This window comes from Ursus americanus, chromosome 12 (genome assembly GCF_024610735.1).
Source record: "Ursus americanus isolate L20-20 chromosome 12, mUrsAme1.1.p, whole genome shotgun sequence".
In the NCBI taxonomy this organism is placed as follows: domain Eukaryota; kingdom Metazoa; phylum Chordata; class Mammalia; order Carnivora; family Ursidae; genus Ursus; species Ursus americanus.
In genome coordinates this window covers 41148528-41173917 of record NC_142138.1, presented here as the reverse complement: position 1 = coordinate 41173917, position 25390 = coordinate 41148528, and the positions used below count along the sequence as shown (strand labels likewise).

Here is a 25390-nt window from a genome sequence, read left to right as displayed (position 1 = left end):
AAAAGCATGGCTGTAATATCCGGTTTGTTCTAAGTTCTAAAGAGAACAGTCCGTATCCGTAGAAGCCAGACGCAGGAGCGCGAAAGGATAGGCGAGGGCAGCTGAGAACTTGTCCCCTGACTGCAGCGCCCGCCCTAGGTAAGTTCGCTCCTAAACTTGGTCTTCCATGCATATATCCGTTAACTAACAACAAGAACAAATTCCCAAGCGCAGATTCCACGCTGGCAGGTGGCAAAGACAGCAAAAGAACGGCGAGGGTGCCCGATAGTGTGTGGCCCTTGGGACGTTTTGCTTTGCCTGCAAAGCGACAGCGCGCGCGCCCGCGTGTCCCCGGAATGAGCTGCTCCTCTTCTGTCGTCCCTCCAGGTTTCCATAAAAAGCCTTGCACAGAAGGAGTGCATCCTACTGCAGCCACAGAAAGGGGGCTGAAGTCCTTTCTCAGACTGAAAGACTAAACCCCCGACCCAGTCGACCCTGTCGCAGAGGCGCTGGGTGGGGTCGCTCCCTCCACTTCCCAACGCCCTTCCTCCTCGGACAGGTCCTGCCTGCGCCCTGCTGGGCTTTGGAAAAACAAAAAGATGATCCTTACCTTAGAGACCTTTGAAATCTAAAGTTTGGATCGTCGATTGTTCTTCTATTAATAACATCCAATATTCTGAAGATACTACAAAGCTATATTACATGGAATAATTCAATGGCATTCTTCCTAATCCATTGTTAATCAACTGTTAAAAATAACTGTATGACCTAACTATATGGTTTGTTCATCATGCACTGTTTCTAAATGCACAATCCCCACAAATAATAACTGGCAGTATTATTTAAAATACAGGTTTTGAGCATTTAAGCATCACTCCAGAGAACTCTTACAGACAGTAATTTAGGAAACCAATGATCATATAGCTATATATAATAGAACTATCTCATTCTACTTGTTTATTTTGAGATGAATAGCTTCTTGCCTTGCTACCACAGTCCTGCTTTGCATTAAAAAAATTTTTTTAATTACTTTGTCATATCATCTCTTCCCCAAAGCTCTTCAAAATATTAACTATGAGGGGCGCCTGGGTGGCGCAGTCGTTAAGCATCTGCCTTCGGCTCAGGGCGTGATCCCGGCGTTTCGGGATCGAGTCCCACATTGGGCTCCTCCGCTGGGAGCCTGCTTCTTCCTCTCTCACTCCCCTGCTGTGTTCCCTCTCTCGCTGGCTGTCTGTCACATAAATAAATAAAATCTTGGAAAAAAAAAAAGAAAAATATTAACTATGAGAACTCTACATTTCCTCCTGATACAGTATTACAAGGCTCATGTTTTACTTCTAATCTCTTCTCCCGCTCATCCATAGAAAAGAAGAGAAATTGTGCAGAAGTCTGTTAAGAATCAAATTGAATTTTTTGACAAAAAGTATTTGTTACCCTAGTATTTCTCGGTAATTCCCAGGTTACAGAACCTATTGACACAGAACTTGTTTCAACACTCTGTGGCTTCACGGGCTCCTTGTAGAAACAGTACATTAACTGTGGAAAATTGAATGTACTGCGAAGTTTTTGTTATTGCCCTGTATCGTAATGAATTAAGCAGGAATGACCTTTTTTCTTTTTTTACCTGTAATACTGATAAGAAAGTCAAGATTTACAGAGGTAGTTTCCTTTTTCAAGGTCTCCCAGGCAGTAGATGATTAGAACTCTAGGTGCTGAAGCACAGCTGTCTCCCTCCAAAATCTGTACTAACATCCCCGCACGTCCCTCGGTCGCCCCTGCCTGACACTGGCCACAGTGCCCTTCTAGTCAGTGGTTTGTGCTGGCTCTGCCTCTCCCAACTCTGGCTTCTCATGGGACAATTTGCTTGTGGTAATCCTTGTCTCCTTCACACCAGCTTTTACTCGTGGGAAAGAATTTGGGTTCTACCCAAACTAATTCTTTGCCTTCTGGAATTTCACCCTCCTTGCCTCCTTAGATACTTATTTTTTTTAAAAGATTTTATTTATTTATTTGAGAGAGATCAAGCAAGCATGAGCAGGGATGAGGGGCCCTAGGGAGAGGGAGAAGCAGAACCCCTGCTGAGCCAGGAGCCTGATGCGGAGCTTGATCCCAGGACCCTAAGCTCGTGACCTGAGCCAAAGGCAGATGCTTAACTGACTGAACCACCCAGGCGCCCCTTCGATACTTATTTTTAAGCAATACTTACATAGCATTTATTAGGTATGAAATATAATTTTAAGTGTTCTGTATGTATGTGTTCTAGGATATTTTTATTCTACTGGCCCTACAATTTAGTTACTATAAGAATTCCTGTTTCACAGATGAGAAAACAGAGGCACAGAGAGGTATCTTTCCAGTACACACAGCTTGTAAAGTATGGATTCAGTATTTGTGCCCAGGCAGTTGAGCTCCAAACATGCAGTATGATGCTGTCTTGTCTTTAAATTTGCAGTCATCCCTTTCTCTCTGGGATCTTCAATCTTTCTCTCTCTGCCTCTCTCAATCTTATCTCCTCACTCTTGCTATAATTTCAGCTGTGCTCTACATCTCCCTGTCTATTACCAACACCTTTGACAAATCCCTTATGTGCCTGAAAATTCATGGATATTTGCCGTGTAGTTACTCATTTCTGCTTCTCAGAAGAAACAAATGGACAATATTTTTTATTCCCGCAAAATGTGGAGAGCAAATATAATATTGAAAGTTATGTAACCATGTATTCTTTATCCAGAAATCATGCTTAGTTGCAGACTGATATTTCACTTAGTGTCTCAAACCAAATAAGAAAATTGTAATTGTGTATCACCTCCTGTCCCAAACCTTACAGGATTATATTATCCAGAGTGGTGAGTTCACTTCTCTCTCTTGAAGGAGGTGCTCAATTAAGCCCAATGAGCATTGACTTGCTTGTGGGCATGTCCTCATAGGAGCACCTTTGTACATGAGAGCTCCTACCACTTCGGGTCCCATACTGCCTGAACGACTATTCGAGTAACCCCACGTTAGGCAGAGGGCTGGAAACAGTGTGGGGACATGTGAATGTTACTAAGCATTATCTTAGAATAAAGGCACAGCAAATGTTCTTTGGCTGGTCTCTATCTTTTGGTATGATGGAATATTCCATTCATTTAGATGAGAACAATCAAGTCAGAATCTAGCTCAGATGTGGGACTCTGTCAGATCTGGGAAGATCCTCAAACATCCTTATGACTGGCGTTCTTTGTTGTAAACTTATAAATGAGAAATGTTTTTCAGTTACATGAATGAATCCTGGACCCATGTATTTCTTTAAGCGCTATGTATAAAGGTCTTGCATGTCGAGGCAAGCTGCATTATTATTTCTTCTTCCTTCTTTTACGCTCACTCCCCCAACCAATCTGCCTCCTGTTACTGCCCTTTCACAAAACCTGCCCTCATCACAGGCACTGATTACCTCCATTTTGTCTCTTTTTCGGAATATTCTGTATGTAATTCAACCCCCAACAACCCCTATCCATTGCTGCATATATCATCCCCTGCTTACTTTTCTCCAGACCACTCACCATCATCTAACACATATCTTAGCTCATTTGTTTTGTTAATTACCTGGCTGCCCCTACTAGACTAGAGCTCCACGAGGTGAGAGTTTTATCCATTTGTTCGCTTCTGGATACCAAGCACCTAGAACAGTACAGCACATGCAGCACTCAATAAATATTTGCAGAATTGATGAGCCGCCATGTTGTCCTGGAACTCTTAGAAACTCTTCTGACTACTCTTCTCATCTATCTTCATGTTTCATTCTGCCTCACCCCGAAAAGTTAGTTTTCTCAAAGCAAAGTCCTTTGCTTTCCTCATTGTATTCATTTTATGCATCCCCTGTCTATGGTTATTTTAAGATTCACTTTAAGATCAGTAAGATAAGAGATGTGAGGCTTCTGTACCAAGCTTTGACACACTAACTAGGGTACATACTTTTTCCTTGGAAATGGTGTGTATATTCCATACGCAGAAAGCTGATATGTGTGTAATTTGTATGACCATTAGAGGGGACTTTGGGATCTTGTGTTATATTGAACAAGCTCCTCTGGATTACAGGTTGCCATGGCATCTGAACTCACCACTCCGGCCCCCATTTGCCTGGTAGAAAACCAGAAGGAGCAGCTGACGGTGAATCCAGAAGCACTAGAGATTCTTAACAATATATCTCAGCCTGTGGTGGTGGTGGCCATTGCAGGGCTGTCTCGGACAGGAAAATCCTACCTGATGAACCGCCTGGTAGGACAGAACCATGGTAAGTGTTGTCCTGGGACTGGGGCCATTTGCCTGGAATCATTGCTAGTACAGACTGGTCATGCTTCTTCTAGTATCATCTTACGGAAGAGCCTAACTCCTCCCACTGAAGAAAAATTCTAATTCTCACCACCAAATTTACAACTTCAACCCATTTGTCCACAAAATCTTACTCTTTTATCTAGTAAAAAAGAAGAGTCTCCCAACCCTGTCAATAGATCCTTCTACTTGTCGTCTGGGTCCCATCCACTCTCATCAGCTTAGCTTCTGCCGTGCTCCCTTCCCTTCCTTTCGTTTGCATCACTTTTGCCCAAACTACATGATCATTCCCAGCCACATAAAAATGTATTTTATTGTGTCATATTTTTAAAAGATAGAGAAAAGGAGGAAGGAAAGAAGAGAAAGAGAGGAAAGAGGGGAAAACCTGTTATTCCCAAATCTCAGAGGAGCGAAGATTCATTTTATTGTTCCATTTCATAACAAAAGTTTGATAAATTACACTCCCTTTCTTTCTGTATTCAGTATTTTCTAATGTGTAAACTATAACACACACAGAAAAGTGTATAAAACATTCACGTACTATAAAGTTATTAAATGAAAGGTGATCCCCTGCGTAATCACTGCTCAGGTCAAGAAGTTAAACATTACCAACACTGAAAGTCCAAATAGGGCTCACCAATGTTTTTCATTTTCATGTCACTTCTTCTTTGCTTTTTAAAGATGGTTTTATAGTCTATGGGTTTCAAAAAAGTTTAATTTGGTCTGCTTTTTAAGTTTATATAAACGGGGGCGCCTGGGTGGCGCAGTCGTTAAGCGGCTGCCTTCGGCTCAGGGCATGATCCCGGCGTTCTGGGATCGAGCCCCACATCAGGCTTCTCTGCTATGAGCCTGCTTCTTCCTCTCCCACTCCCCCTGCTTGTGTTCCCTCTCTCACTGGCTGTCTTTCTCTGTCAAATAAATAAAATCTTAAAAAAAAATAAGTTTATATAAACGGAATTATACTCTATGCATTCTTTCGCATGTCATTTATCTCATCAAGGAGTTTATAAAAATCACCTACTTTCTTGTATGTATATGTAATTTATTTATGTTAACTGCTTTATAGTGTGGAATCGTATGAAGATGTCACAGTTTTTTCTCCATTTATTATTAATGAATGTTGTTATTAGTCCCAGATTTTATTGTTTATGAATTCAGCTCTCATAAATGTTTTTGTACTTATATTCTGGTACACACGTACTCAACCTTCCCCTGTTGATTATACGCAGAAATGAACTTGCAAGATCACAGAGTACGTATGTTTTCAGCCTTTCCAGATAATATCAAACAGCTTTTCAAACTTTAAGTTCAATTTACATGATTATTAGCAGTCATGGAGATTTTTTCACACCCTTATTACCATCTGGTAACTGTATAGTCATATGGCATATATCTCATTATAAATCAATTTAAGAACCTTTTCACATTTATTTGCTGTGCATATTTCCTATTTTTTTACTGCAAAAAATTTTATTTCTCCTTTGTTTCCTTCCTCCACCAACTTCATAAAATCTAAAAGTTTTACTTAATCCACAACATTCTTTTTTTTTTTAAGATTTATTTATTTTAAAGAGAAAGAGAGAATGAGTGGGAGGGGGCAGAGGGAAAGAGAATCTCAAGCAGACTCTGTGCTGAGTGTGTTGACTGACACGGGGCTCCATCTCATGACCATGAGATCACGACCTGAGCTGAAGCAAAGGGTTAGACACTTAACCGACTGGGTCACCCAGGTGCCCCACAGTATTGTTGGTTTTTTTTTTTATCATCTGTAATTAATCATATAAAATGTGAGAAAAAAAACACTAATCAATTTAAAATCTCAGCCCTTCGTGCTCAACGGGGAGTCGGCTTGAGATTCTCTCCCTCTCCCTCTGCCCCTGCCTCCCCCACTGTGCAAGCATACAGGTGCTTGCACATGCTCCCTCTCTCTCTCTCAAATAAATAAATCTAAAATCTCAGCCCTTTCTTCCATGGTTACAGCAAATTAGAATAAGTCTACAGCATTTAGTTACTTTAGCTGGTTCTGATACTGAGGCATACTTTTTTATTTGAGAATCAATGCCTAAAGACTCGATTAATTGTACAATGTTTGAATCATCAGTGGTAAATGTCCCGAGAGTTACAAGAAGTCTAAAAGTGGCTTCTAGGACTTGTACAACATCCACCATTGTGCTAATTACTGACAAGCATTGAGTTTTCTCTTCAATGTTATAGCCTTTATAAAAATAAATATAATAATTTGGAGTCAACATAGTCTATGGTTCAGAGAACTGTGAATGTTCTTATTGCTTCGTGATGTGGAGTTTTGTTGTTGTTGTTTAGCTAAGTTGTTGCTTATGGTTCTTACTGATATTTTAGGAAAATTTCCCCACTGTCCTATAGGACTTTCTGTCTCTTTAGAACATGCAACTATTATTTTCAAATGTATTAATTTCTGTCTGGCTCAGCACCACTAGAGGTTGAATCACAGTCCACTAAACTCTCAGGATCCCACACATCCATCCATTTCCCTCCCTCTCTCCTCTCCTCCCTCTTTTCTTTCCTCCCACCTTCCTTTCTCAGTCTATAGTTTCTCCTTCCTTCTCTCTTCCCTTTTACATTCCAATCTCCTTTTAGTTTCTAAGCAAAATATCAAGTCTTTATTTTTCCTTTAAGGAAAATTCTTGACCATCAATCAGAGAAGAACACTTCCTTGTCTGACCCAAATGAATTCATAGGTTTTATTTGAGGGATTAAAGAATTTTTAAAATTGAGAGATAAATATTAGCTAGGGAGTTTCAACAATGTCCTTTTTCTTTGCTACTCAAGATGACATCAAATAATAACAAGGCAATTTCCCAGTAGACTACGTGGTCACTTGAGCCCATCCCTCCTCTAAAATTCTAGACGCCTTCTAACGACTTCAGAATCTCAATTCCAAATTACTCCCCTATTCCAATACCATACCAATTTTTCTAAATATATTTTTGGTTTTATTACTGTCCATCTCAAAAGCTTAAGGGATTTTTTTAATCTAACAAATCCTGCCTACTTATCTAGGCATTCAGAGCCTCACGTTATGGATAACATGCCTACATTTCAAGACTGAGTCCTCACTGCTTTCCTACTAGGCAACTGTTGCAACAGAACTGGATTCGAGTGACAACTCAATGCTGTCCTTCCTATGTCAGTGTCTTCTCCATTTAGATGACTTTCTCTTAACAATAACCCAGATAAGGAAAAGGAGATGCTACATGAAGAGTGAACCAGAAACACAGAGTTCTTATTTCCACCCCCTCTCTAATTCTACTTAGGGATGCATGCTTTTTCTTTCCTCTTAAGGGTCAGCTAAAACTACACGGATTTGTAGAGTTTACGTTAATCTGTCATGTGACCTATTTGAACCTGTACAGGTGCAAGGTGAATAGGGGGCCCAAAGGGTTTCTTTAGAAAGTCCTTAATCTGCATAAATGTTAGATTGACTGTCACTAAAATGGAAAAAACTCCTCTCCCTGCTGGGCCCTTTCTTTTTTACAAGTTTCACCACTGTAGCTCCTGGGCAACCTGGACTACCCTCTGTCCCTGTGTGTTGTTGACTCCTCCCTTGCAGGTTTCCGACTGAACTCCACAGTGAGATCTGAAACCAAGGGCATCTGGATGTGGTGTGTGCCCCACTCCACCAAGGAGAACCACACCCTGATCCTTCTGGACACTGAGGGCCTGGGGGATGTGAAAAAGGTAAGGCAGGGTGTTGAGAAAACTTCCTTGCTCTTGCCTATTAATTCACCACCTCAATTCCACTTCTGTGACATATTCCCACAAATAGCAGGTGCAAATTATGGATAATGAGGTTAAGTTATCTTACCTTGAACTTTTTCCTTGAGAGCACAAATATTTTGCTATTTTGAGGCAAGATACTCATCTTATTTTTAACGCAGGGTTAATGACACTTATTAAGCAGCTAAATCCAGGGCTCTCTGCTAAGTACTAGACACACTGCAGTGAAGAAAGACCCAGAGGCTAGTTGGGGAGATATCAGGTACTTAGTACCATCGGTACAGGGTGCCATGGATACAACCTCGTTTTAGGTAGGGATTAGATCTAAACTTTCCTGGTGAAATAACATGTGAACTCTCTAAATTGTAACTCATCAGGTCAATGGGACTGCCAGTTAAAGTGTATGAATTTGTGACTTTGAATACAGTAGTCTTGAAAATAGGGTTTAAACAAAGTAATCTATTTAAATAAACCCCAGGAAAGCTTTGCTATTCCAGGAACATTCATAATTATTTTAGTCTAAGTTTCTGGACTTAAGAGGTTAATTCTTCACTGACTTCTAAAAAGCATGATCTTGACCAGTGGAAAATATTGCAAACAGGGTACTTGTAGGTTTGTTGCCTTTACAATGTTAGGTGTGATCAGTAGTTTCTCCTTACTTTATATAAGTCTTAGTCTACATTGTTGCAGTGGTAGATTGTTCGATTCCAATAATGCCCCCCCCCAAAATAAAGGAGAGATCTAGAAATTCTGAATTTAAAAAAAATTTAATGTTTTAAAACTTCAGAAGTTTTAAAGTCCTCCATATAAAATAAAGTATAAAATAAAAACAGAAGAGAAACTAAAACAATACCTATTAGGCCTCATGAATTCATCTCACCACGTGTTTGAATTTTAGTAAGTTTATTCCTTCTTCGAATGTACCAGCAAATTTTCACACTAAACAACAACAACAACAACAACAACAAATCCTACAACTTTTTACGTACTATTACAGAACCCCTTAATTTAATTCCCAATGAATTAGATCTACCCTAATTATCTCCTTCCTCTGCCCCCCAAAAATGAAGAGGGACTCTTAATAATGTAAATGTTGTATTTTGGCCCAAACTTGTTTCTTTCTATCTAATTGCTTTTGTTTGAAGGACCAAAACATATTATATTATTAACAACTGATGGCAGCAGAACAGCTTGCTAAATTGAGAAGAGGTGGTGTGATTTAGGTAGTGTGTAATTCTGTTTTCCTGGCCTTCAGTGCCAGTCATGTATTATCCTGAATCTCCTTCCCAGCCTTTTTGTCTACTCCCACACTTTTACACATTGCTTCAGCCAAATGGAATAATTACACCTTTGTATGACTTTGCTTCTCAATTCTGACTTGGCTTGTGTTGGTCCTTTCATCTGCATGATCTCTTCATTTCCACAAGTCCGCAATTCCATCATTTCTTTAAAACCCAGCTATTTTTGAATTTTTAAAAAGATTTTATTTATTTATTTGAGAGAGAGAATATGAGCAGTGGGAAGGGCAGAGGGAGATGGAGAAACAGACTCCCTGCTAAGTGCAGAGCCCAATGCAGGGCTCAATCCCAGGACCCTGACCTCATGGCCAGAGCTGAAGGCAGATGCACAACCAATGGAGCCACCCAGGCACCCCAACCCAGCTATTTTTTTTTTTACCTACTGCCATCATTTCACAGTCAGATGTAATATCTTGCTCAGAATTCACAGGATGCTTTTTTTTTTTTTTCATTTTTGGATTTACTGTGTTTTTCTTTTATATCTTAGCTTTTGGTTCTACTCCTGGAAGAGATCATTAACTTGGTTGCAGTTGTATGTTTAGTTACTGGGCAGCTAACCCAGAAAGTCAACGTCATATGGAACTTTGCATCCACCCAATCAAATGCACTGTCTGGCATTTAGAAGAAACCCAATGAATAGCTATTGAATTTAACTGAATAACATTATGTTTTTAATGTTGACCACAACACATGAAATTTGCTATAGGACTAATTTCCTGTTTATTGGTGCACACCTACTATGTTCCAGCCACTGTGTTATGGAATGGAAATGTTAACAAGTAAATGAAGAGTGGCCTCTTTAGCCTTTTGCTCTAATGTGCTTTCTAGGTTGACCCTAAGAATGACTCATGGATCTTTGCCCTGGCTGTGCTTCTGAGCAGCACCTTGGTCTACAACAGCATGGGCACCATCAACCACCAGGCTCTGGAGCAGCTGCAGTATCCTTCCAGAACCAAGCCACCAAGTTTCATTGAGTTTACAGGAATGGTAATGTCATCTTTCCTGTGACTTAATTGTCATGGTTGAGGAGAAGAGAACATGGGACATTGAGTTATTTTTTATGAAATGTGTTTCTAAATATGAGCTGAAAAGTGTGGTGTAGATAATTTCTCCTTCCTTAGCTAAATTCTCAGCTATGTGACTGAACTAACACAGCTAATCAGGGCAAAATCCTCCTCAACCTCTGAGGAAGTAGAGGACTCCACCGAGTTTGTGAGTTTCTTTCCAGACTTTGTTTGGACTGTTCGGGACTTCACCCTGGAGTTGAAGATAGATGAAACCCCAATCACCGAAGACGAGTACCTGGAGGATGCCTTGAAGCTGATTACAGGTCTCAGATCATGGTCTGGGTGGTGGAAGCTTCAACAGAGGGGTGGGATCAACTAAGCCCTATCAGTCAGCACTTGAATTCAATTTTTGTTTGACCTCGGATTGAGATGCAGTCTAATGGTGAGGGGTGATTGCTGAATGGCGTTTGGTGATTGTTTTTCATAGGTTATTACTTGTGAAACTCCAGCCGCTAGAGCAAGCTCATCGAGGAAATTTAAGAACCAATATTGAACCAAATGATTTTAGGCCAAATAGGTTTTGTGAAACATTTTTCTAGGTTATAGTGCTGTAACTTCCTAAGGCCCACATACTTGGGCTCCATGTTATGTGCTCCTTCTGTTCCATACGGACAAAAATAGCTCATCAGATGAGATGCTGGTAAACCTAGAATCACAAGAAATAAAAGGACCTAAATTTTGTTATGGAAAAATAGAAAAAACATAAAATTTACCATTTTAACCATTTTTAAGTTTATAGCTCTGTGGCAATAAGTACATTCACATTGTTGTGCAACAATTACTACCCACCCACTCCAGAAGTTTTTCATCTTCCCCATCTGAAATTCTGTACCTGTTAAAAACTAACTTCCTGGGGTACCTGGGTGCCTCAGTAGGTTAAGCGTCTGCCTTTGGCTCAGGCCATGATCCCTGTGTCCTGGGATTGAGTCCCTCATCAGGCTCCTTGCTCAGCGGGCAGTCTTTTTCTCCCTCTGCCTGCTGCTCCCCCTGCTTGTGCTCTCTCTCTCTCTGACAAATAAATAAATAAAATCTTAAAAAAAAAAAAAAACTAACCCCCTAATACCCCCACCTACAGCCCTTGGCAACCGCATTCTACTCTGTCTCCATATAGCTACCTCATACAAATGGAGTCATACACTACTTGTCTTTTTGTGACTGGCTTATTTTACTAACCATTATGTCCTCAAGATTCATTCATGCTGTAGCACATGTTAGAATACCTTCCTTTCTAAGACTGAATAGTATTTTTTTTTGCATGTATATACCATATTTAAATGACCTAATTTAAAAAGTACATTTCGTGTTTCTATAAAATATTCTATGAATATTTTACTAGTGCCCAGATAGTTACAAATTTCAGAGAAAGGATATTCACACAATAAGTGTCCAGGAAGAAAAAAATGTCCTTCTAGTAAGACGTGCAGATTTACATTGATCCTTCTCATGATTTCGCGTTCTTCTTTCTCAGTCTTGTACATTATGTTACCATTTTAATATTATTAATTTACTATATGTAAATTTTACATGCAGTTTATTTTTATTTTATTTTAGCAAGGTGAATAACTGATGGCACTTGGAAGTAATATTTTTGTTTCATCATTCATGTATTCATTGTTTCAAAGAACTTTTATTGAACATCTGACATATCCCCCAAAATCATTCTGTGAAGCTCTGTCAAGTCAGATACAATTTGATATAGACAGTGTTAAGGTCTCCACTTACCTTTAAGTTAACCTTATCCTATGGATGTTTCTGATAAAAAAAACTCCAAACATATTTACTTGGTGTGATTTTTTTTTCTACTCTGAATTTTAGAAGTGTTTTTCTTACCATGGTATAATTAGTCCTCCTCCTGATATTTTCACAAGCAATATATTACTCTTCTTTCTGGCATTAATTCATTTTACGGTCCATATTTCATATCTAATATGGGGACAGTCAAATCACAAAAGGAATTCTCACCATTTTTTTTACTCATCAGTCATTTGATAAACATTTAATGAATACTTCAACCACTAAACTCCCTAACAGTGCTAAGGAAACCAACCATAAGTTGCTTCAGTTGGGACTGATGCCTCTCCTCCCATATTTTCTCGGCTCTGCTTCATGCAGAAATGAATTTCCTTGCCTGTGGTGATGGCCCAGGTTAATTTGAAATGATTGGGTTAAAGGAGATTCACAGGCAGAGGAGCTGCAATAATGCAAAGACGCCTGGAAATGAAAGTCCTGACCCCCTTACCTGAAGGCCACTTTCCAGTAATCAATTTTTTTTTCACCTTTGCAGGCACAAATCCCAAAATCCAGAACTCCAACTTGCCCAGGGAGTGTATCAGGCAGTTCTTTCCAAAACGGAAGTGCTTCATCTTTGACCGGCCTACAAGTGACAGAAATCTCTTATTCCATCTTGAGAAGGTGCCAGAAGACAAGCTAGACAGTACTTTCCAGGAGCAATCAAAGAAATTCTGTACCTATATTTTCAATCATACAAAGACCAAGACCCTAAAAGAAGGAATCATTGTCACTGGGAGCCGTGAGTCACCTTTGTCCCAAAGCATGTCTCTGTGTCAGTGTGTGTCGTGGAGCTTTGATTATACCCTGAATTTGTCAGTAATTTTGTTCACATCTGTGTGTAACTATGGAGAAGCAGATGTTCATGGCAAGAAAAGATATCCATGTGTGTTTATTGATTAAAGTCTCCCTATGTGAAGGTCTGCTGAGACTTAATATATCTCAGGAACCTAATCCACTAATCATAAAAAGGCAAGCTGCAGTTAAAGAGAGGACATCCGTATATTGAGGAATCCTATGGGATAACTTCTTGTCTTTAAGGAGAAAGCAGTTATTTTGCAAATTTACATGAGTCAGGCCATAAATAGGAAGCTAGGAGTTCCTGCAAGTCCACGGAGACAGAGAATTATGTGTGTAATCTTATGTGCAGGGCAGGCTTTGTGGGCATGTGACTTAAGCATTCCTGTAGTACCCTGAGTGGAGATGGGCCCGTACTTGCTTTAAGATTCTCTATCCCTGTTGACTTCTCGATCATTTTCAACTAGGAGTTCACATTTTTATTTTGTACCGGGCCACACAAATTATGTAGCTGGTCTTGTCTGTGTCTATTACTTCACCCATATAACCTATTCCTTTTCGTTCTCATTGAATGGGAAACCGTTTTTCCAGTGGTTTCCATGTGCATATTGTATAATTGGTCATTTAAATTGTAATATGATGAAATGGAGAACAATAAAAGAAAGAACAGAAAAACAGTAATGCTGTTAGAAAGGAATAGATTCCCAAGAAGAGAAAATAAAATTTCCTTGTAAATAAGGTGGGGTTTTTTGTGATCTTAGAATGATGCTCCATAAAGACTATAAGCCAATGATTGAGACCTTGGTATTTATCCTCAAATTTCCTGGCTCATTCAGGGCTGGGGACTCTATTGAAAGCCTATGTAGATGCCATCAAGAAAGGAGCAGTGCCTTGCTTAGAGAACGTGGTGACAACTCTGGCTCAGCGTGAGAACTCAGTGGCCGTGCAGAAGGCAGCTGACCACTACAGCAAGCAGATGGCCCAGCGACTGACGCTCCCCACAGACACGCTCCAGGAGCTGCTGGATGTGCATGCAGACTGTGAGAGGGAAGCCATTGCAGTGTTCATGGAGCACTCCTTCAAGGATGAGAAGCGGGAGTTCCAGAAAAAGCTGGTGGTAATGTGTCTTAGCATTTATCCTTCCTGATTCCTGCCCTTCTGGATTCATGCTTAGAGTGCATTTTTTTTCTACTCTATGGCTCATCTACCTCTCAGGGTTGACAAAGCCTGGGTCTTGTGAGTGACAAGGCTCTACCACGTTCCTGTTCACCTTTTTACTAAAAGATGGGCATTTTATTAATTTTCTATTGGTACATTTAAAAAATTACCATTAATTTATATAAACTTACCATTCTGTAGGTCAGAAGGTAGGCATAGGATGGCACCATACTCTGCTCAGAAACTGCTCATAGTCTGCTCACAGACTGAAAACAAGGTTTTGGCCAAAATGAGCTCTCAGCTGCAGGCTCTGGAGTGGCTCCAAGTTCATTCTGGTTGTTGACTGCATCCACTTCCTTTTCATTGTAGGACTCATGTTCCCTTTTTTGTTGGCTTTCAGACAGGGGGTGCTTCCAGCTCCTAAAAGCATTTTTCATACACGTCCATGTTCTCCTTTCTACTTCAAACCAACAAATGACACATCACATTCTTTTCATGTTTTAGCTTTTTTGATTTCCTGCAGAAAACTCTCTGCTTTAAAAGAGCTCATGTTCTTTTCTAAGATTTCTCCACCTCTACCCTCTAGTTATCTCCGTTTCTTAAAGTCAGCTTGTACCATATAATATAGCCTAACTACTGGAATAAAATTTATCAAATTCACTGGATCCAGAACTATGTAAAGAGTATACATCCGAGGAAGAAAATCTTAGGGGACAATTTAATTCTTGGGGACAATTACCATGGGCATCTTCGCTGGAAGTTTGTCTCAGTCTATGACCAGCCTATGAGTGAAAAAAACCTCTTTGTTCATATTGAAGATGTGCCAGAAAGTCAGCTGTATTGTAATTTTCAAGAGCAGGGGAAACATTTATTTCTTTTTCTTTACACACTCAAATTCTTATTAGAAAAATTTGTGAAGAGTTCCAAACTCTGTTCAGAGTACGCTTTAGTCATTACCGGATGATTGAGTTGGGAGGGTGGTGAATGTGCACTTTCATCTATAGCAACACAAATTCTCTGAGGAAACTCTACTTCCAGCCATAATTCACATTCCTATTGCCATTGTTGATGGTTGATCACTGTTAATTATATTATAGCAGAAGGAACCATGGAGTTCATGTCTTCCAACCCAGGGAAGTAAGGGGACTTTCCACAGGTCACACAGAGAATTGGTCAGAACTAGGACTAAAAGTCTCTGACTCCTGGTCTGTTCCATGTTCCAATCTACTCATAGGTGATCCGGATGCTTATTCTAAGAGGATAACATTGGACTTTCCCTTCTAAGCCTCTTTCTATTGGATTTTTCTACATTACCCTGGCAGGACACCATCGAGAAAAAGAAGGAAGATTTCTTGCAGCAGAATGAAGATGCATCTTTCAAATATTGTCAGGCTATAATGGAGCAGCTTTCAGAGCCTCTGAAGAGAAGCATTTCAAAAAAAACTTTCTCTGTTCGTGGAGGACACGATCTCTACTTAAAAGCAAAGAGAAAGGTTGAACTTGACTATGAACTGGTGCCCAGGAAAGGAGTTAAGGTAAGGAATAAAAGGAAAGGGGTTGAACAGTAGAGTGGAGTTAGGTGGTCTTTTTTGTTCTTTGTGAATATCTAAGACTCCAGCACCAATTATGGGGAAAAATCAGAGCAAGGCAATAATTCCACATTTTCGGTTTTTACATCTATAATTAATTAGGTAGAGACTGGAAATAATTCCTCCCAAAGAAAAGATTCACAATCATGAACTCGGGTGAAGCAAAACATTTCTTTCATTTATGAAACATGTCTTAATATTTGGGCTAGGTCCCTGGGGAATACAAATATTAGAGATACAACTTTTCTCTCAAGATGCTGAGGATTTTACCAGAGATACAGACAAATAGTGAAGTGGATAGTATATGATAAAGGTTATACTGGTATTCAAAGATACTAACAATGATGGTGATGATGATAAGAATGGTTAACACATTGAGCACTAACTTTCTTTACCACACATGGTCTTAAGTGCTTTTGTTGGATTATTAATTTAATCCTCAGAGTAATATTATGAATTAGGTATACTACTATCTACATTATGCATTTGAGAAATGCAATGCACAAAGAAGTTAATAAATCGCCTAGGGTCATATGAACAGTAAGTGGTAGAGCTGGTAGGGCAGATCAGTATCTTGGTGGCCATTCAAAGCTCAGATGGCAGTTTAGGAAATTATACAGAAGGTAGTTCCTAGAAGTTTAAGATGAAGTATTTATGGATGTCAGCTTTGTTGAGAAAGGCTAGAAGAGCTTCCAGGAAGAAGAAAAGAATATCCAAATACATATAAATAATACGTGTAATGTATTTGTAGAATTATGAGTGTGATTGGCTATAACCCATGGTGAAGTTTGGTGGAGGGTATCAGTGAAAAAGGGGTCTCAAGAACTAGGAAGACTATGATGGAGTTTTTCCATTATCATCAATAGACTTGGAATTTATACTGTAGACATAGAAGGATGGGAATTAGGGATACACAATTTACGGGGTCACATTTGGAGTTTTACTGAACAATTATTTCCATAGCGAGAGACTAGATCTTTGTTGCCTGACATGTATTTGCTCCTTGTTGGTTCCTCAGGCAAATGAGATCCTCCAGACCTTCCTACAGTCACAGGCAGCAATAGAGGAATCCATCGTGCATTTAGACACAGCCCTCACTACGGGAGCCATGGCCTTAGCAGGTATAGGGGAGGGTTTGGCTGACAGTGGGATGGGAGGTTCCTGCAGTGCCTGCTGACAGATCTGACCAGAAGACCTTCTTGCAATAAAGAGTTTCCTCTCCTGCTACAGAACACATGCTCTTTTCAACCAAATCTGAAAATAACAAGACAAGTGGTAGTTGTGCATCAGCCAGCAGGCAGAGCCTATATCTTCACACTGAGAAACCTGCCAGTGGTGTGGCCATCTGGTGAAATTAGATATTTCCCAGTCACCTTTACAAGGTCAATTTAGTCTCTGAGTTTAGGAGGGTCAGGTCTGACCTGTTCTTTTGTTCCCTTTAAAAACTTTCATGGGGCAGTGGAGCGGGCCCAAAAGGAGGCAGCTGAGAAAAATCAGGAGCAGCTAAAACAGAAAGAAAATGAGCAACGGCAAAAAATGGAGGCTCAGGAGAGGAGCTTCAATGAAAACCTGGGCCAGCTGGAAGAGAAGATAAAGAAGGAAAGAGAAAACTTTCGGGTAATGCTGGAAAGAACGTTGAAGCATTATCTGCAGGTAAGTCTGGCCTGGATTCAGGCAGATCCTCATTCCTCCAGAAGAGAAGGACAAAATTTTAAGCAAAACCATGATCCAAGAGGGCAACACAAATGGCATATTATTTTCTAACTGCCTCAGTCCATCTGGATCCTGCTGTAACCCTTAAAGCCATATTCTTCCTGCCCCTTCTGGAGTGCTAGACTTTGGAGTATACAAGTAACATCCCTTGGGGAAGTGGGTTGCTATTTGTGGTGATTATGCAATGGTCTCATGAACCACAATTGGGTAGAGTCTGTCTTCTAGTCCTATAGAACCATTAGAGAGATCTGAAATAGATCTGTTTTGTCCTGAAAGTATCCGATTAGGTCTGATATGAAATGCAGGACACCAAAGTTTCCAAAACTTGCTGCGTTTGTTTCCAGATCTGTCTGAATATCCTGGGATTACTGTAAAACATAGAGGAACATCTTTCCTTGGTCCAACCTAGAGCTTGATAAGCAATGTTCTATACAGAATCACTTTTTATTAGATGGTTGTGGCCATGCAATCTCAAGTGAATCTGAGAATTAATTAGAATTAAAATTGTATTCCTACCCAAAGAGCATCATTTGGGCTAGAGTGCATGATGGGAAAAGTTCTCAAGTTTGCGCTAGCCCCAACACCTACCCACCCCCAGAGAGATGGTGGTGAGGACATCTTAGGAAGTTATAAACCATGGATATTCTCATTATCCAGTCAAAAAGTATGGACACTTCAGATTTCCCCCAAAGAACAATCTAAAGTTGTAGAAAAATAGACACCTACATTTGCTGCTGACTGAATCTTGGTAATTGGGGAGTTTCAAAAGTGGACTCTTTTCCTTTTATAGGTCCAAGAAGAATTGCTTAATGAAAGATTTGGAAAGAAATCTGAGGAGTTGAATAAGGAGATAAATCGACTAAAAAAAGAAATTGAAACAGCAAAAAAAACAGATTCGCTGTTGATTTCAAACGCAATTGAAGTGGCTGGGAAAGTATTAATTGTTGCACTACCTGAAATTTTTAAGCTAGTCCGTGAAGGGAAGACATTTCTCAATGAAAAAAATTAAATAGGCTTAGATTTCTTGTTAAGGATATTATAAAATGAGGCTTCTTTTGTCTTAATAATGTAATACTGTGCTCATTTTTTAAATACATGTGTTGCGCCACTTTCACACAACTTTATTTATTTTCACACTTCCACACAACTTTATTTATTTTCACACAATTTTATTTATGTTTAAAAATAAAAGTGATTACATGGGGCGCCTGGGTGGCTCAATTGTTTAAGCATCCAACTCTTTATGTCAGTTCAGTTCTAGTGAGAAGGAGCCCTGCATTGGGCTCTGTGCTCAGTGGGCTGTCTGCTAGACATTCTCTCTCTCTCTCTCTCTCTCTCTCTCGCTCTGCCTCTGCCCCTCCCCCTGCTTGTGTGCTCTCCCTCTTTCTCAAATAAATAAATAAATCTTAAAAAAAAAGTGATTATAAAAAACATCAGTTCATAGCATACAAAAGACAAACTTAATTTTTGATTGAATGAATTAATTTTTGTTTTTGTTTTTGTTTGTTTGTTTTTAAAGATTTTTATTTATTTATTTGAGAGAGAGACAGAGATAGCAATAGAGAACATACGAGTGGGGTGGAGAGGGAGAAGCCAGCTCCCCATTGAGCAGGGAGCCCTATGTGGGGCTCGATCCCAGGACCCTGGGATCATGATCTGAGCCAAAGGCGGCTGCTTCACCGACTGAGCCACCCAGGTGGCCCTAAAATTCACATAAAGATATATTTTAAATGTTACCAAAAACCACAAAAATTTGTAACAACGAACCAAAGTAAATATACCAATCCTTATAGGACATATATGGTATGTGTGTATATGTATGTATATGCACATATATATGTACGTGATTCCAACAAATATGTCAAACATGTTTTGAAAGTAGACAAATTTGTTTTACAGTGTACATCGAAAAACTACAAACAAAAATATCCAATGTAATTCTATAAAGAGAAAAATAAGGAGGGGAAGGTATCTCCAATAATATGCTAAAACATTCCAACAATTAGCACTGTGGTACTGGCACCTGAATATTCAAACATCAATAAAATAGTATTGAAGTTTGGACATCAACAAAAATTCAGAAAAGAAATTTATTATATAATAAATCTGGCACTTCACGTTAGTGAAGGGATAAGGGATATTCCATAAATGGAATTTGGACTATATGTAGCCATCTGGAAAACAAAAAAAGTTGGAGTCTTCCTTTCACCATATAAACCTCTAAAACAAATTTTAGAGGTGTCAAAGATTTTAAAATGAAAATTAAATTGTAAAAGATTAAAAAATAGTTTCATAGTAGCAAAGTGCTTTGTCAGTGTGAAAATGATGATAAAAAAGAAAAGATTAACATATTCACCTACATAAAAATAATGAAATTATTCATAGAAAAGATAAAAATGAAGACAAATAGCAATACGAATATAAATTCACAATTTATATCCCAATGAGAGAACATTTCATTAAGCTATAAGGAGCCCTTATAAATCATGAGGAGAGGTAAACAACCCCACTGAAAATGTGCAGAACTATAAGTCGAAAATATAGTTGATCAAGTCTGCTGATAGTAAGAGCTATGTAAAGTAAAACTGTCAGCTACCTGTCTCACCTCCATGATTCGCAAGGAACAACACGTTTGACAGAAGACTAGGTTATAAGAATATGGAGAAGCAGGAAGAGTCTGCTCAAGTAGAACAGGGTCTAGAAAGCACAGAAATGCACCCAAATTTTGTTTTCATTAGGATTTTTCAGTAAAGCCCCACAATTCTAGCCCACAATTTCTTCTCAAACAAAAACTCACTTAGGAAGTCTTCTGGAATAGCCTCTGAATTCCAGTTCAAAATGATAATATGGGTAAAAGAGAAGGAAATTTTTCTTTGAGGTCAACTCAACTTCTATGGAATTCCTCTCTAGCTGTCTAGTGCTTTTGATTCTGCTATGGCTAGAATGAATTCCTTCTGATTCTGCAAGCTTCACATGTTTTATCTTGATTCTGGGCTTTTGCACCATACATGTACTTAAAGTAACCCTGCTTTCTGGGGCATCTGGGTGGCGTCTGCCTTGAGCTCAGGTCATGATCTCAGGGTCCTGGGATCGAGTCCTGCATCGGGCTCCCTGCTCAGCGGGGAGTCTGCTTCTCTTCTGCCCCTTCCGCTGCTTTCTCTCTCTCTCTCAAATAAATAAATAAATAAATAAATAAATAAATAAATAAATAAAATCTTAAAAGAAAAAATAACCTTGCTTTCTTGCTTGATATTCTTTATATGGTAGCCTCTGTTCTTCCTTCAGGTCTCCTATTTCCTGACTTCCTGAGACCGGAGGAAGTGACCCTTCTCTGTGCTGCCATTATGCCTTGTCACTTCTACCACGGCACTTTTTATGTAATTGTAAAATTAAAATGACCTATTTACTGCTGTCTCTCCTCCTCTGTCTCTTGATCTTGGGTACTCAGGCTTCATCATCTTATCTTTAGCTCCCAGCACAGAGCCCACCATATAATCACCCAGTGTTCAAAAAATGTTGGTTGAATAAATACATGAGCTGCCATCCAACAAGGTCCCAATTTACCTGTTATAACTGGATTATCTGATCTCTGGGGTCTAAATATAAAAGATATAGCAGTTTCAATCCCTGGAAAAAGACACAGCTGACATGAGTTACTGGACCTTCTATATGTTATGTCTTATTCATACAAGGGTATCAGGTCCTGTTCCCTTCTCCTAATCTATTGCATAGTTTAAACTCCACAGACTTCCTTACTTAGCCAACCTTTATGCCACATAAAGCCAACCTTTATGAACACAGAGTGCTTCCTGTGTTAGATCATCAGCTCTTAAGATGATCATTACAGACCAGGGCAATTCATGTCCTCACCAGCCACAGAAGGGCATAAATTGGAGTTAGCATCTAAACACATACAGCACACTGCTTATTCTGAAGTAATTTATTTATTTTTTAAAGATTTTATTTATTTATTTGAGAGAGAGAGAGAGCGAGCAGTGGGGAGAGGCAGAGGCAGAGGGGAGAAGCAGACTCCCCACTCAGCAGGGAGCCCAATGCAGGGCTTGATCCCAGTACCCTGGGATCATGAACTGAGCTGAAGGCAGATGCTTAACAGACTGAGCTACGCAGGTGCCCCAATTTCTGAAGTATTTTAAAGTAAATTATCACATTAATAAAATAATTTACCCCAGTTCCAACCTACTGCTCTCATAGTTTGTGTCTTTCATTTGCTCACCAGGAAAAAGCATCCTTTTCACCCAGCAACTATATGAAAATCTGGTGTCTGTCCAAACCAGGGACTGGTAAAATCCATTATCCCAAGCAGCCTCTTCTATCCAAACTACCTTACTATAAATAACTCCAATGTGTCCACTTAAACCCTAAAGTATGACAAAGTTTTATATATAGTCATTGCTTATTAAATAATTGTCTGTCTAACCAATAACTGTCCAATCTAAAAGCACTAACCCAATACATAGAAGCCACTCAGAAAATGTCCTTTTCCCAGGAAGGGTTTGGGAGGGTAGGCAGGAAATTCAGTTCCTTTATAAACAAAGCTCACAGGAAAATTCGGCTCTTCCTAGAATTATGTTTGACTGCTCCCTATAAACAATAGACTTCATTTATCAGAAGAAAAAGCAAGTGATTTCTTAGCATTAATTCTATTTTCAAGTAGCCCTGCCCTTATTTTCCTTTTCAAACTCACCTATAATAACAAGAAACAAAGATTCAAAATTTGTCCTAAACTGATACCAGAATTTATTTTCATAAAAAAAGATGTAGATAAACTATAGGCCTGGTCATTTACAAATTGTTAATTACAAACAGAAAGGTAGGGAAGGCAACAGGAGAGACAAACACCATCAAGGAGCTCTGGCTCAATTTTTCTCAGAATGGAGTTTAATATAGCCCCCGATTCTATGGACACACTGGTCATTTTAGGTTCTGAGCCTATACACCTGATGGTTTGGGTAAGAACCTTAATTTTGTATCAAATGTAAAATTGTCCAATGACAAAAATTCTCTCTTGACCAAACTTTAGTCAGCCTCCTCTGAATTCTCTTCTCAAGGAGGCCTTGACTTTGGGGCTTCATGTTTGTCTCTCATTGTCCCATTTTAGCAAGAACCCTGCTAAGTCAGGTTAGCCAGAACCCCTCACTCTTGATATCTGATCACCCTTATATCTGATTGGGTTCTTTATCCTCCGCCATCCCCCAGGTGATATCTGATCACACAGGCCTGCCTTCACCAGGAAACCTGTAGTCAGTTAGCCAAAACCCTCCCTTAGCCCTGATGATTCCTCTTAGTAATTTTCTATCTGCTGACCTCCCCCTTCCTGCCTCTTGGCTTTAAATTCCCACTTTTCCTTACATTTAGAGTTGAGCTCCATCTCTCTAACATAAAATCTCACTGTAGTAGTCCTATACCTATCATGACAGGCCCCCTTGAATAAAATCTTTAGGACCATTTTAACAAGTATCATGAGCAATTTTTTTCAGCACTGTGATTCTGCAAGAGTCTTCTATTAATTGCCTGTGACATAAAAGAGGCAAAAGTTCTGAACATGTTTGGTTTGACACAAAGCATTTATAATGAAAGACCCCAAGTGATCTTTTTATTATGATAAAGCCTTATGCCAGAAATTTTATGTTTGCATTTTAATTAAACTGTAAAATAGGAACAGAACAGTCTTCAGTTTAAGGTGTACAGTCAGTGAAATGCCGCAAAATGAACACATTCCTGTAATTAATATCCAAGTCAAAAAACAAAGAGCACTAACAATGCCCTAGAAACTTTCTTACACCCCTTTTTCTATCATAACTCTCCTCTCCTATTCGATGATGCCTATTTTCCTGACATTTTTTTAAAAATTCTTAATTTTGGTAAACTACATATAACAGAAGATTTGCCATTTTAACCGTTTTAAAGTGTACAAATCAGTAGTGTTAAGTCATTCACATCCTTGTGCAACTAATCTCCAGGACTCTTCACCTTGCAACAATTCCATTTCTCCTATGCCCCAGCTCCTGACAATCACCAGTCTACTACTTTCTGTCTCTATGGATTTGACTACCTCCTGTAAGTACCTCTTATAAGAGGAATCATACACTATTTGTCTTTTTGTTATTGGCTTATTTCACTTAGCATAATTCATGTTCATTCAAGACTCTGTCATGTTGTAGCAGGTGTCAGAATTTCCTTCCTTCTTAAGGTTGAATAATTCTACTGTATTGTAGGTATATACATACAACATTTTCTGTAGATGGACACTCAGGTTGCTTCTACCTTTTGATTATCATGAAAAATACTGCTATGAGCATTGGTGTACAGATATCTCTTTGAGATTCTGCATTCAATTATTTTGTGTATATACTCACAAGTGGAATTGAATAAATCATATGGTAGTCCTATTTTAAATTTTTTGAGGAAACACCACACTGTTCTCCATAGTGATTATTCCATTTTACGTTCCCACCAACACTGCACAAAGATTCTAATTTCTTCCCTTCCTTCCTTTCTTTCTCTTTTTCTTTTAACTGAAATATAATTGACAAATAATATCCTGTTTGGTTTCAGGTATACATGAGAGTGATTCAATATTTTTATACATCACAAAATAATCCCTGCAATAAATCTAGTTACCGTCTGTCATCATATAAAATTATTACAATATTATTGACTATATAAACTCTACACTGTACATTATATCCCCATGACTTATTTATTTTGTAACTGGGAGTTCGTACCTCTTAATCTCCTTCACGTATTTTGCCTGGCCCCCAACCCCTTTCCACTATGGCAAATAACAGGTTGTTTCCTTTATGAGTCTGTTTTTGTGTTGCTTTGTGTGTTCATTTGTTTTGTTTTTTAGATTCCACATATACATGAAATCGTATGATATTTATCTTTCTCTGTCTGACTTATTTCACTTAGCTTAATACCATCTAGGTTTATCCATGTTGTCACAAAGGGCAAGATTTCATTCTTTTTTATGACTAAGTAATATTGCATTATATATATATTTATATATCATAAATTTTTATATTCATAAATATAATTTGTAATGTATAAAATATTGAATATATATATATTGCATCTTTATCCACTCATCTATTGATGGACACTTAGTTGCTTCCATATCTTGGCTATTGTGAATAATACTGCTATGAACATAGGGGTGAATATACCCGTTCATATTGGTGTTTTCATTTTCTTTAGATAAATACCCAGAAATGAAATTGCTGAATTGTATGGTAGCTCTATTTTTAATTTTTGAGGAAACTCCATACTGTTTTCCACAGTGGCTGCACCAATTTACATTCCCACCAATAGTGCACAAGGGTTCCCTTTTCTTCATACCCTCATCAATGTTTGTTATTTTTTGTCTTTTTGATCATAGCCAATCTGACAGGTGTGAAATGAAATCTCACTGTAGTTTTGATTTGCATTTCCCCGATGATGAGTGATGTGGAGCATCTTTTCATGTGCTTATTGGCCATCTGTACGCCTTCTTTAGGAAAATATCAATTCAAGTCTTCTGCCTATTTGTTAATCAGGTTGCTTCGTTTTTTGATATTAAGTTGTGTAAGTTTTTTATCAATTTGAATATTAATCCCTTATCAGATGTATGATTTGCAAATATCTTTTCCCATTCAGCAGGCTGCCTTTTTGTTTCGTTGATGGTTTCCTTCACTCTGCAAAAGTTTTTTAGTTTGAAGTAATCCCATTTGTTTATTTTAGCTTTTGTTGCCTTTGCCTGAGGACATGGGTCCAAAAAAATATTGCTAAGACTGATTTCAAAGAGCTTACTGCCTATGTTTTCTTCCAAGAGTTTTATGATTTCGGGCCTTATATTCAAGTCTTCAATCCATTTTGAATTTATTTTTGCGTATGGTGTAAGATAATGGTCCAGTTTCATTGTTTTGTTTGTTTG

General features: G+C 38.8%; 1 protein-coding gene across 2 annotated transcripts; it reads left to right on the top strand.

The window, feature by feature from the left end:
- Nucleotides 1-24424, top strand: LOC123795237 (guanylate-binding protein 7-like). 2 transcript variants are annotated; one of them, XM_045801834.2, is made up of 11 exons: nt 1-138; nt 4057-4252; nt 7880-8007; nt 10173-10282; nt 10478-10674; nt 12696-12941; nt 13834-14114; nt 15478-15690; nt 16763-16865; nt 17204-17397; nt 18248-24424. In XM_045801834.2, exons 2-11 carry the CDS (start codon nt 4063-4065, stop codon nt 18464-18466), a joined length of 1881 nt encoding a protein of 626 aa, XP_045657790.2. In that variant the 5' UTR covers nt 1-138; nt 4057-4062; the 3' UTR covers nt 18467-24424. The 2 variants fall into 2 exon arrangements, with proteins under 2 accessions (XP_045657790.2, XP_087722212.1); XM_087866086.1 differs by lacking the exons at nt 1-138; nt 7880-8007 and having other exon boundaries at nt 4176-4252.
- Nucleotides 24425-25390: the final 966 nt, after the last annotated feature.

Coding starts and splice junctions, on each gene's coding strand:
- LOC123795237 (XM_045801834.2), top strand. CDS start 4,063: ATGGCATCTGAACTCACCACTCCGGCCCCCATTTGCCTGGTAGAAAAC. Junction 10,675..12,695: donor TGCCTTGAAGCTGATTACAG/GTCTCAGATCAT, acceptor TCACCTTTGCAG/GCACAAATCCCAAAATCCAG. Junction 14,115..15,477: donor AGTTCCAGAAAAAGCTGGTG/GTAATGTGTCTT, acceptor TTACCCTGGCAG/GACACCATCGAGAAAAAGAA.